General features: G+C 38.3%; 1 protein-coding gene across 5 annotated transcripts in view; it reads left to right on the forward strand.

Moving 5' to 3' along the window:
• VDR (vitamin D receptor) overlaps nucleotides 1-13771 on the forward strand; it is a 101322-nt gene that overhangs the window by 75832 nt on the left and 11719 nt on the right. For all 5 annotated transcript variants that reach the window (XM_058166671.1, XM_058166670.1, XM_058166674.1 and 2 more), the window contains 2 exons: nucleotides 9465-9649; nucleotides 11579-11690. In XM_058166671.1, the coding sequence (XP_058022654.1) occupies nucleotides 9465-9649; nucleotides 11579-11690 (297 nt within the window). The remainder of the gene's footprint in view (nucleotides 1-9464; nucleotides 9650-11578; nucleotides 11691-13771) is intronic.

Raw genomic sequence — 13771 nt, forward strand, 5'->3', positions numbered from 1 at the left:
TATTCTCTAGAAAGTTCTCAGAATTTTTATCTGATACATTAAATTACTCCACAAAATCATTCTAGAAGAATTGTATGATGTAGCTTCCTTTCTGGAAAATCATGCAGTGATTGTATGAGAATAAACTGAGAAAAATTGCACACCCAGCATGCCATATTCCCTTAAGACTCAGTTGTATTCTGTTGGAAGAGATAGTGAGGAAATGCAAAGCACTTGTGGGCCACCAGATTGCTCTAGCTACTTATGCAATGTTTTCTGGCAGACATCCAAGAATAGTAGTCATATCTGAAGAGAGCGGCAACTGCCTAGCAAGCTACAGGTATCATAAAAACCAACCTCAGAGTTAGAAGATGGAGGCCTGCTAATCCAGGTGCCTAACTGTAATAGTATCTGCTTTAATCTGAAAATATTTCCATTTCAATCTTTCTCAACACAGCACTGCATGGGAAATGGCAGTGATTCATTTCCTGCACTTGGTATTAGCACACAAGCTGTTGCAACTTTCCAGCATTGTCCACAATATTCATCTATTTTTACAAAAATTAAAATGTGACTTTTTCTGAGGAAATAACATCACCCTCCCTAAAAGTAAAGGGGTGTGTTTGTATGTGCGCGCGTGCTTAATGTACAGAAAGAATTTGGAATTTTCATCAGTGGTATAAAAAGGTTTTTTTAAAAAGGTCTGTTACTCTGATAAAATGTGCTCCAGTGGCCAACTATGCCTGGGAAGAGATGCTTTGGCATTATTATAATAGACTTTAAAGTGTTAGTTTATTCCTATAAATCTGGCTGTCAAACTCCCGGCCCGCGGGCCAGATGTGTCATGCGCTGGCAACACCCACTGTTTTAGCGAAGGCGGAGAAAGTCCTGATATGTCACATGACGACATTGAGAGAGAGCTGAAGTGTTCGTTAAAGTTATTGGAGCCTTGGGACCAGCTCATAAGGAGTTAGCTTCATTTAAGCTTCATATATTTGACCAAAGGCCTTAGGGATACATCAATAAAAGCTAGCTGATGAGCAATTTAATTTTGATCTTTCATGGATCAATTCATTTGATTTTGCAGAATGCTTAATATAAGTTCTTCTGTAACAATCCTCATAAGGTACATGTTGCTTCATTCTTTGGTAAGGGCAGAGTGGACTGAATTCCCCAAGAAGAATAAAGAATAAAAAGATGGAACTATAAATTGGTCCACATCACTCCTCCAGCTGGATCAAAATACCAAACTCTTTTTTTCCCCTTTGGTTTGATGAAAGTAGGAATATTGAAGCAAGGGACAAAGGTTTGCTAATTTATTTTATCTCTTAGCCTTAATCAATCATAATAGATATATCCAACCTTTTAAAAAATCCAATATTTATCAATGTTGTACACAGCAAATTCAGTGTCTTGGGTTTAAAATAGCATTTAAAATAAATATAGGGTACATATGTCACATACTCTATGATTTGATTTAATATTTCCCCTGCCCTGTCTCTGCAATCTCCTTTTATTTCTCCTAACACAAGTCCTAGTGTTTCTTTTCTAACTAGCTCAGTAATTGGGTTTGTGCAGCCATGCACATGTGTAGCTTATGTTTAGTGCATCTACATATTTAAGAAAAACAGGATTTACCATTTTATATTTTAAGCCTTTTTTAAAGATTACAAATCTATGGAAACTCCCAAGGTCAAGAAGACTTTTCTCAGCTGCCCCAGGGATGCAGTGGCATAAACTCCGGTTTCACATCTCATTAAGTCATGATATTTGTTTATCTTTGACATAGTGTAGTAGATTGGCTGGATTCACACAGCAAATTAAATCTGTAATTTAACTATGATTTGTGATCACAGTTTATCTAGCAAACTATTTTGAACAAAATATATATATATATATGCTTAGTGCAAAGGTTGAATCCCTGCCAAAGTAGCATAGTTTTAGCAGAGAAACAAAACAGAAACTATTCCGCCCAATCTAGAATGCCAATTGAAGCAGGAAAATCCGCGATACAGATATTCTTCCAGAATACATGTCCCAAAAGCATTAATTCCAATGTACTTTTTTTTTTACTTTGCATTCTTTGCATTCTGATTCTAGCTTCAAACTTGAGTTAGCCATAAATAAGAGTTTTTTTTACAGATCTGGATTTCCTAGTTTCCAGTCAACAAAACTGATTCTTAGGAAGTTCAGTAGTTGAGTAACACTCTAAATATAAAAGTGTCTACTGGAATTGCTGTTACTTTTCAGCAGTTAAGAGAGTCCTATTTTTTTTCTTTTTTTTCATAAATGTTAAAAGCAATTCTGGTGCTTATTATGCCAATGTCTTAGTTGGTTGATTTTAAAGGTAAGTCTTTAAAAAAAATGCTTGTATAGTAATATCACTCCATCCCGGGGGGAAAATGTTGGTATTCAGACCACCTCATAGTCTGGAAAGACACAGTTAGATACTACCCTAATCTGTAGATCACTTTCAAGAATGTACAGAGTTGTGCAACATTTGTATTGGAAAAACACTAGCGGCTAACTAACCCTCGGCCGATGTAGCTGCAGGCTGCAGAATGCTTGCATCACCCAGTTATGCCACAGCAACAAATGACTTGGCTTCTATTTTTTCTTGCTAGACCTCTCATTCCAAACTCCACCTTAACCATAAAATGTTCTTTCTGTCCAGTGTCTGAAAAAAAAAAAAAACAGCAACCAAAAACCCTTGGTCATAAGATGAATGTTTCCCATGTGATTTGCTAATGTTCGGGTGTTTTTTTCAAAGGTTACCAGTGTTTTAAATGAAACTTGAAACAGCTAGGATTTCTTTTTCCAGGGTGTTAGTAATTTGTAACTGGTTGTTTTTTTAAAGAAAAGCTTTCCAAAATACCAGTAACTTTTTGACAAGGGCTAATAGTGCAAAAACAATGGGGGGGAAAATCCCGTAGCGCATATTTGATATACAGGTAGTCCTTGACTTACGACCTTGAACCCAAAATTTTTGTTTGCTAAGTGAGACATTTATTAAGCAAGTTTTGCCCCATTTTACAACCTTTCTTGCCACCGTTGTTAAGGGAATCACTGTGGTTGTTCAGGTAGTAACACAGTTGTTAAGTGAATCTGGCTTCCCCATTGACTTTGCTTGTCAGAAGGTCGCAAAGGGTGATCACATGATCCTGGGACACTGTGACCATCATAAATATGAACCAGTTGCCAGGCAGCCGAATTTTGATCACGTGACCACGGGGAGGCTGCAGTGGTCGTAAGTGTGGGAAATGGTCATAAGTCACTTTTTTCAGTGCCTTTGTAACTTTGAACAGGCACTAAACGAAGTGTGGTAAGTCAAGCACTACCTGTAAAAGGGCCCTTCTGTTCTGCTTGTACTTTATTGTTTGCAGTATTGAACAGTTGTGAAAGCAACAACATAAACATTACAGTAGTAACCCCTGAACAGATTCAGTAGAGAGCAAAATTCACAGAACATAATATTTTGGAGTAAATATACATAGGATTCCCCTGTATATATGTTGAATATTCAGTAAACACCATTAATCTTCAGTACAATTGAAATTTCCTGTGTTAAATATTTGGGGAAAATTGGGTCTTGGATTCTTCTTCTTCTTTCTTCTTCTTAATGAATTGGCATACAGTAGGATACTACCAGCATGAGGAAGGTCAATATATTTAACAATCAAAGTTTTCCGAGAACAGAATATTTGAAGAATGTAGGGCTGCCTCCCACACCAGATTTTTAAAACTACAGTTCTCAGGTGTGACAATTTTTAGGTGCCCTACCCAGGGATATCATCAGTAAGTCTCTTATTTTTCCATAAGCCAAATTTAGCTCTAACCTAGAGCCTTTCCATTTTACATTTAGTCATGGCACAAATTTTATCTGGCCCTATCATTTGTCTGCCATATTGCCATGACATTATCAATAATTGTATTGTTGGGTTTTTCACCTCTTTATTCTGATGCCATCCATTGGAAGCCTCAAGGCAACTAAAAATCTATCAGGCTTTTTTTTTTCCTCATTACCTTGAAGGAAAGTCAAGTGAATTGTAGTTTTAGGGAACAGAAGAAATACTGGCAGGATAGAGATGGACAACTGAGATGCCAAATTCCATGCCATTGTAGTTCTCAGCCAACTCAAGTATCTATTCTGTGCTTCTGCTCAACAATGGGAAAAGGTCCTAAGATTTCAGCTAAGATTCAGGCTTTCAAAGAAATGCCATTTCCGTAAGCAAAATGGGCAGACATATGGATTTGGAAATAATATGTATCAGTAAGAGGCATGCAATACACATGTATAACTGTTAGTCATCCTCTGACAGTGTGGTTTTGATAGACCATGTAGCAATAGCAACCACTTCACTTATATACCACTTCATAGTGCTTTACAGCCCTCTCTAAGCAGTTTACAATGTTAACATATCGCCCCCAACAATCTTCATTTTACTGACCTTGGAAGAATGGCAGGCTGAGTCAACCTTGAGCCAGTGAGAATCGAACTCCTGGAGTAAGCAGTGAGTTAGCCTGCAGTAGGACCTTCTAAGCACTGCGCCACTGCGGCTCGTTCAATAGTAACACATCAATCTGTTGTTGAACTTTTATTAGAGGATTCCCCCTCCCTCCTTAAATTGGATGTGAATCTAAATCAGAAAAACTATTAATAGATAATGCATATGATCATTCAAAAAAATATGATGAGACCAGTGAAGCCAAGTAATTTTTGGAATGGTGAATATCCTTGTAAACATAACCACTTGTCTAAGCCAGATTTGGTTTGGTTTAGTTTGGCTTGGCTTGGCTTGGCTTGGCTTGGCTTGGCTTGGCTTGGCTTGGCTTGGCTTGGCTTGGCTTGGTAAATGGCAGGCCACATTTCAGGATATATAAATATTAATGAGACAACTGGCTTTAGCTCATATTTAAAATGACATGACTAACTCTACTATTTACTTCAGTCATTATAATAAACTTGTATTCTCTTCCAGTGTCAGAGATTGAATTAAATAAGCCTGAATTCTGCACATTCTCCCCATTTATTACTGCTCCAAGCGTACTTCTTTCATGATGGGGGCTAAAAATAGTTTTTGTCTTCATCAGGCAGTGATTTCTTAACCATCCCTCCTATCAGTCAAGAAATATTGGTTATAAGCAAGCACTGATCAAAGTGAAACATTTCTTAAAATTACAATTAAGCTGCAACTAGGGAGCTGATCTGTGATGACAGGTATCTATTTTTCCACACAGGGACTCTGTGCTCCATTTCCCTACTCCATGACACCAAAACATCTGTAGAAGAAATGTTGTGGTCTTGCTACTCCTCCAGTTTTTGCTGGGATGCTGTAGTTCATAAGGCTTGCTAGAATGCTGCTCTCCCAGGATTTGTTGCGTAGCACAGAACTGTTGCCAAGAGGAAGAGAAAGCTGTTGAGGCTTCCTAATACATTTATTCATAGTATCCCAAACCAGTCTCCCCTTGCAACCAACTCCATAGCAGTCCCTACATGCCAACATATAGAGTGTGGGAAAGATGCAGGCTTCCAGAATAATATTTTCTCCTCTTTGGCTAGAAGGCAAACTGATGTTTGTTAGCCCTCAGGCAATATCCCCTACAAATGGCACATAGAAATTTAATAAAAAAATAAGTAAAAAGATTGGCGTGAATCAGAAAAAGTAAACATTAGCTGTTTTTTCCCCCTCATATATAGCACTTCCCCATGATCTGATTGTATCTGTCTAAACTCAAACTTCAAAGTGCACTTGTTCTATAATTTACCTTATAGAGAACAATAGGTATTTCATGGAAAGCAAGAGAATGCTAAGAAGGGCTTTACACATAGTGGGCAGACTTTCTTTCTACCTTTCTTTCTTTTAAAGTTTTCAATTCCATTGTTATTTAAAAAAAAACAACAGATCAAAGTGATTTGACTATCTGACAGATCTTAGGAGGTGTACAGAAAAATATTTGAGTTTAATGGAAAGAAATTGTGACAGTAGGGAATAGCCATCCGGATGTGGCATTGATTTCTCAGGCACCAAATGCTTCACATTCACTTCCTTTAGAAATGTTCGATGCACACGACAGTTGTTGTGCAAGTTTCCTGTAAATAATATTGTCTGATTCAGAGAAAAAGTCTCTAAGAAGCTTCTTGGTAAACAGCCTGCTGACTAGAGAGCAGGTTGGTCTTTTAGTTCCCTCTGCAATATGAAATAAATTATAAATCAAGGAGCCAGACTAATGCCCTTTCACCCAGTGCTCTTTCTCTTGTATACACATTACTACCCTAAGAGTACAGGATGTATGGATCTCTGATCTAGAACTTACTGGACTTCTTTTGATGGTGCCATAAACTGGAAGAGAGAAGATAAGATGTGATAAGGATGGCATTGAAATAGGTTTTACACAAGAGTGCCAACACAGCAATTTCTCTATCCTTTGTTTTATGGGCCTGTGTGCTGACTCTGGAGGACAGCAGGGAAGGAGAGATGACCAGACAGGAGAAAAAGTAGCCCTGGCGACCTCTGCAGACTGAATCTAAGGGCCTCCTTCATCTAACACCTCCGTTTCCACATTTCAAACATCCAGTTACAGCGGTTCTAAGAAAAAGCTCATGCTAGTTTAAAGTATACAAAGTTTTGAAATGAATCTGAAGCAGTAGGGTCTGAAATAAGAATGTCACTTGGGCTTGGTTAGATCAAACCAAAGGTTCTTTCCCCATAGAGAAAGGGGAACCATAGGGGCCAACCAAAAAAAGAACACAGGAGCAATTTCCCTCTCTAATTCACATCCCAGCCACTGCCCTTGATGCTGGACAGTATAACTATGAAAGCGCAAGATACTGGAATTTATTTATTGTTTTTTTGAGCTTTTATGCCATTGAGAAATTTGGGATTGGGGCTCCATAAAAGGTTAATTAAGCAAGTAAACAAATAACACCTGGTCCTTTGTGATACTGTACCATTCTTTATAGCAGTGGTTCTCAAAGTTTCCCACAGAATTTTTTCAGAGGTCAAAGTCAAATAAATAAATATTTTAAAACCTCTTGGTTTCTATTTCTAATATAATAATACATATTGATAGATATAACCCACGTCAACCAAAGCTCTTTGTGGTCATCAATCCTTTTTAAGAATGTAAAGGATACTAAGATCAAACTATTTGAGAACAGTTCTTTATAGTATACTTAGAAGAAGCAAGCTAGAGACTTGGTTGCAGAATTCTTCCAGGATTAGGGTCGTCACAGGAAAAGAAAAGCTGCAGACAGACTTCTGTTCCTCACAGTAGCAGAGATCTTTCTCAACACCTCATCATACATGCCAAAATAAGGCTTGCAGCTATTGCATGCAAAGGGACTGGTTTGTATTACAGCCCTGTGCTTGCTCAGCTCTGCTTATACATCCTAAATTGCAGGGTGACCTTTATACTGCTTTTAGTATTCAGGATGCTTTGTAATCTTTCTCATTATGTGTCATGGGCCTTTTTTTAAAAAAAAAAAAAAATCCAGGTATTGAAACTGCTCAAAGTAGTCAATAGGTAAATTGAGATAGGAAATCTCCCCCACCCCCAACTTCCCACGTTCCAAATCTAATCTCTCTCATAAGGGCTATCGTTGTATTTTACCCCCAACCATCTTTGAAATCTAAGTCATTTCTAACATTTAGAATACAACATATAGTATTGTCCATGTGCTGGTGAACAGACAGAAAGATAGATTATCCCAAAGCCTGATGCATTAAAAGCCTTACTTTGCTAGACTTCTCTAAAAGCTATTTTATTGCAGTCCCAAATGACTGTTGGTGCCTATCTTTGATTTATTTTGGATTTTATCCTTGCTTCTTTTTTCTGTTATCTGAATATTTGGGATGATAATGAAGATTTTGCTTTGTTTGATCCATGCTGCCCGGAATCTTTGGGACTGGGGAGGGTTATGTGTAATGATAAATCAGTGTTGGGGATATAATTGTGATATTTTGTTTTTTAAAAAAGGGAATGTAAAAGTTTTGGATGCTATTGGAGTATATGTGTAGGATAGGGGTGTCCAAACTTGTCCAAACTGCTGGCTGAGGAATTCTGGGAGTTGAAGTCTACAAGTCTTAAAGTTGCCAAGTTTGGATACCCCTGGTGTAGGAGAAGAGCAGGCAGAGCCTGGGGGTATAGTTAAGAGAGCACTCAGCCTAGAATCCTTAGGTGTCCACAAATGCTCCAAGACAGCTTCCCTTGAATTCCATTAACTCTTACCTAGCTCCAATTTAGTGTTAAACAGATTTTTGTGTATAGGCACGAGCAATAAATCAGCTTAACCGGAATTTAAGGTGTGCTTCTGATTCTTCACACTTGATAACACAATTCTCTACATTTGTTAATTGTATTTAGAGGAATTTGGTTTCTTTCTTTCATTTTTGGAAGCTGGCTTTTGTCTCTATTTGCCAAACATGCAGGCCTGGAAGCTTGTCAGTGCGATGCATCAGGGGCCTTGTATAAAAGTGATAATGTTTCTGCCAGCAGAGTGTCTACGGCATTGCCAGAAGGAGCTGAAAACCTTCAAAATATTCACTTGCTTGCAGACTGTAATTTCTGAATTTTCAGCAACATAGTCGGGCACTATTAAGTGCCCACTATTAAGTGCCCACTGTTAAGTTGTTCTGCTCATCACAATTTTTTCAGCTGACAGAAAACTGCACACCGGGGTGATATTTATTGCTGTCATTGTCAGCCTCTATCACCTCTGTTCCCAATAACAGCCCCTCACCTAAGTTCCCTCCAAGGTGTAAGAGACCTCTAAGAAGTTTCCCTCGGACGGTCTTCAAAGTAAGAAAGAAAACACATCTTTAACACATTGGGCAATATAAGCTGGTCTCTGGGGACTAAATGTGAGGGAACGTCCTGGGAACATATTCCCAGAGGCTGTTTGTGCCATGGTTAATTGTAAATAGGGAAAAGGCCATAGTCCACAAAAGCAGCCCTTCCCTGTGCATTGATATGTTGTACAGACAGCTTGTGGAGGATTGATGTCACAAAACGCATACAGGCAGCATTCCAGATAGCCTTCAAGTTGTTTTTTATGATGATGGGCCTATGCTTTCCCTCCAGTCCCCAAAATGGTTGTAGCGCAAAACCATGCAAAGAAAAACTATTGGCTGTGTATTTTTAAATGGCAGTAATATTTATTCATGTGCATGAGGTCTTCTAAATGGTACATCTGTCTTCATGTCCTCAGCAAGTATGCAAACATCTTGTTGGAAGAAAGTCACTGTGAGCCAGAGGGGTCTTTAAAGACAGCTTTAAAATCAGAATTTTTGAAGATCCAGCTGGGATGTTTCTCCATGTCAAGTGTCCCTCTTCCTTTGAACATTTGCTAGCTGTTAAATCACTCTTGTCCCGATAAACAATAACTCTTAAGGAAACAATTGCTGTCGTCTTCTCCCATTCTTCAGCTAAGGCTAGCAGTTTACTCTTACCTATACTCTAATGTGCTTACTATTCTGCCTTGACAGTTATTTTGACCGATGAAGAGGTTCAGAGGAAAAGGGAGATGATAATGAAGAGGAAGGAGGAGGAAGCGCTTAAGGAAAGCCTAAAGCCCAAATTGCTGGAGGAACAACAACGAGTCATTGAAACTCTTCTTGAAGCCCACCGCAAAACCTACGATCCTACTTATTCAGATTTCTCTCAATTCCGGGTAAGTTCGACTTGTTTTTTTATACAGTACTTTACTATTCTTGTGAGAAGTAGGACACCTGCTGGTGAAAAAAATGAATATTTTTCAACTTTGTAACTTTTCTGAATTAGTGATTCAAACTCTTGTCCACGTCCCACTTAACAAAAATAACACCGCTGGCAGATTCAAATCTACACTTGATTATAAATAAATACATTAAAAGGAAATTAAAAATAAAGCAAAAAACAAATAAACTCAAAAGGGCAGCCTTGATGGGCCAGTAGGTCTTTTTCCGCACATTGGTTTTTCATGTTTCTATTATGAAAGAACCATTCAATGTGTCTTTTAAATTGGACCTGTGTCCCAGATTGAAGCTCTCTAGCCAAGACACCGGATTTGGAACTATTCCGACTGGAAATTATTTTCACACGAAGTTAGCATGAAATACATCTGTAAATAAAGGTTGTTCTCGATTTACAACAGTTTGCTTAGTGACTGTTCAAAGTTACAGTGGCATTGAAATAAGTGACTTATGACCGTTTTTCAGACTTAAGACTGTTGCAGCATCCCTATGGTCATTGATCAAAATTCGTACACTTGACAACTGACTCGTATTTATGAGGGTTGCAATGTCCCGGGGTCACGTGATCACCTTTTGTGACCTTCTGACAACAAATTCAATGGGAAAGCCAGATTCACTTAACAATCTTGTTACTAACTTAATAACTACAGTGATTCACTTAACACTTAACAACTGTTGCAAGAAAGTTTGTAAAATTGAGCAAAACTTACTTAACAAATATTTCACTTAGCAACAGAAATTTTGGGTTCAATTGTGGTCGTAAATTGAGGACTATCTATATACCCCAGTTGGATTTACAACTGTACTGCTTGGAGAAATTATTAAGTGTATTTGTGACTAGACGTCAGTTGGTGATAGCTGCATTATGTGGGCTGCCCAGTATGGCTTCATCACAATCTGTCCTTAAAAATGTACTTGACAGAACAAAATAGAGGAAAGTCCCCTTAAGCAGAGTGAATAACCAAGTAGCAGGCCTCTTGATGGGCCCCATTATTCTACCTGTCCAACCTGCCTTTCTCAGCCACACACAAATCTTTGAATAACAAGGTTTATCAGTTCTGAGGGAAAAAGAGGAAGAAGAAGATACTTGTGGCTGAAGGAGCCATAAGTGTTTCCTGCCCCGTCACAAGAGCAAAACAGCTTTGAGTTGAGTGATGCACATGAGGCGTCAGGAGAACAGCTGAGGTAGATAGGAGAAGTAAAAGAAAGAGAACTAACTGTGGATGACTCATGGTTTTGAAAACCTGGGGTTAGTTACTCTTGTTTTTGTCATATTTCCCAACAGACTCCCATTCCCCCTTACTTCTCTCTACTAGTTTATATTTTCTGAGCAAAACCAGTATTTCCAATATAGGGTGATTAACCACTTAATACCTTCTGCTTTCTCAACCTGAAGATTGAATAAATGTACTTTACCTTCAACCAAGAGGCTGCAACATACATTTTTAAAAAGTTATTATGCAAATGAGATAGCAGTTGCAGTGACTATTTGGTTCAGAATATGCTGATTTCTTAAAGAATTAAGTAATAAAAAATGTTAGGGCAAAATAGGAGAAAGAAGAAATAATAGGTATGTTCTCTGCCATGAGCTATTTATAAAAATAATAAAGGCGAGATTAAAAAATTTAAAAACTTAGGATATCAGAGCAGATGAGAGTCTTCTCTTTGGTGGTTGTTCTAAGAAATGGATCCATGGAATTGGACAACCTTCAGTAGATTAGATAAAAAGGTGGGTAAAAGCCTCAGGGCACCCTTTTCCTCACAATAAATTATCTCCATTAATGAATTAACTTTCTAGTAACTAGAATCAGGATGAAGGTATGAAGAAAGCAAAAGGCTACTATCAAATGATACTCTTTCTATTTCAGCCTCCTGTAAGACAAAATGAAAACAAAGAGCATACAAGTAGATCTTCTTTTAACATGACACCAGGTTTTTCCTTCTCAGATGACTCTTCAGATACTTCCAGCTTCTCTTCAGGTAACACACAGAGTGGGAATCATATTTATGTTCATGGTAAACTGCAAGAATTCTAACAACTATGTTTCTTTTAAATGGCAAATCCTACAGTTGCCTTTTTGTACTGATGAAGTTTCCTTGTGAAACTTTTACAACAAATCTTAACTTACAGCTAAGCAGCCCACGTTCTGTCTGTCGTTGGCTTAATTGCAATGGTTCATAGTTGATTTTGGCTTCATTAATCTGCTCTAAAGAAAGACTTATCTTTTCTGAGAGATGCAAAATTGAAAATACAGTCCCCAAACATAGGGACTGTTTCCTGCTATAATATCAGTTTTCCAGGGTTATGATGTTACAATATTATCAGTTCCACCGAGCAGTCCTTTACACAGAATTAATCCGAAATTAATGTAAAATATAGCAACATGCCACAGGGTAGGCTGACCTGCATAATATGGGGGAGAAGGAGCCAATCTGTTTAATACTTTGGGGAGACACCAAATTTAATGCTTCTGCTTTCTCATTTCATGGATTGCTCCACATTCACAGTAGTTCTGTTACATCCATTTAGAAGGTTTCTACATAATTCATTCCTGCAAGATGAAAAGCAAATAAATACCTGTTTGATTAGCATCTCCAATAGATTCCTTCACAAAGGTCTCCTTTTCCCCTCAGGAGACGTAACATAGTGCTATGAATTTTAGAGTACGTCTATTCAGAGTTCTTAATGCCAACACCTTTTGTTGTAACCATTCCAGTTTTCTGTTACTGGTGGTGTGGAAAAATAAAAGAAACTCTACGGAAACTCAGAAAGAGTTCTATAAGAAAAGGGCCCATGATAAATACTGCCTCTGGCATCATATCAAGATGCATTGTGGGACACTTTAAGATGGCCAGCATTCCATTTCCATAATCTTCAAAGCTGTTCCTGCAAAGGGTATAATTGGACCAGTCGTAGCTTTTGCATGCATGGAAGTCTGGCCTATCCGTCTTCTACCTAAACAATAGACAAGTGTGGAAACTGAGTGTCAGCCAAGAGCTTTTTCCTTGTTGTGTTGCATTTGCTTATGGTGGAGGAGGAAGAAAAAAACAACAGCTTGTTCAGTTGGAAGAGCACCACAGTCTTTGTGTGAAGGCTATGGCACACTGAATGAAGGATGAGGCACTGGGAACTGGGAAGTGAGGATTGATGGGGATTTCTGCCAATGGAAAAATAACCCTCATCCATCGCAACCCCATGAAGTTGACACGGCTGAAGTCTTCAAATGGAACGTTTTCTTTGAATGTTCCTAGACACCTTGTGTGCCTTTATTGTATTGTGGAGTTTGGCACAGAATGTTTTATCTTAATGTTACCCATCCAAAGTCCATCAGGATTGGCATGTGATATAAACACTGGAGATTAATAGATAATTTTGAATATTTAGGAAAATGATGCAGCAAAAAGTCAGCTTGGCTAGAACATTGGACAATGAAGCACCACAGCCGGAGCAGCACCAGAGCTCAATGTGGACATGCCTTGATTCTGCGTTCAGACTTTGAGCTTGCTTTTGTGCCAAAGACTGTACTTTTAGTAATACATTTATGTAATTCGTTATGCTACACTGCAATGGCTATTGTCTAAAAACCATTGTAAGTATGGTTAGGAAAAAGCAGAGCAGTAGATTAAAGTGAAAAACGAGCATGTTTTTAATCATGTGGATAGGATCCAAAAATTGGACTCTGAGGAATTTTACAGTCTTAAAACTTTTGATCTCACAGAATTACTCCTTTTGGATTCTTTGGTTTTGCTTGTTCCTGTTGGAGTATTACCAACGTAATACTGGAGTATTTCAGTCAGCCTAGGGTCAGCAGGCCACTGCAGTGGCTCCTCGATTTCACCTTCACAATTATTATTATTAAAAAGGGGCCGTGGTAGCTCAGGCTGTAGAAGCCTGTTATTAAAACACAGCAGCCTGCAATTACTGCAGGTTCAAGCCCGGCCCAAGGTTGACTCAGCCTTCCATCCTTTATAAGGTAGGTAAAATGAGGACCCAGATTGTTGGGGGGGCAATAAGTTGACTTTGTAAAAATATACAAATAGAATGAGACTATTGCCTTATA

The sequence above is a fragment of the Ahaetulla prasina genome, chromosome 2 (assembly GCF_028640845.1).
Source record: "Ahaetulla prasina isolate Xishuangbanna chromosome 2, ASM2864084v1, whole genome shotgun sequence".
NCBI lineage: Eukaryota > Metazoa > Chordata > Lepidosauria > Squamata > Colubridae > Ahaetulla > Ahaetulla prasina.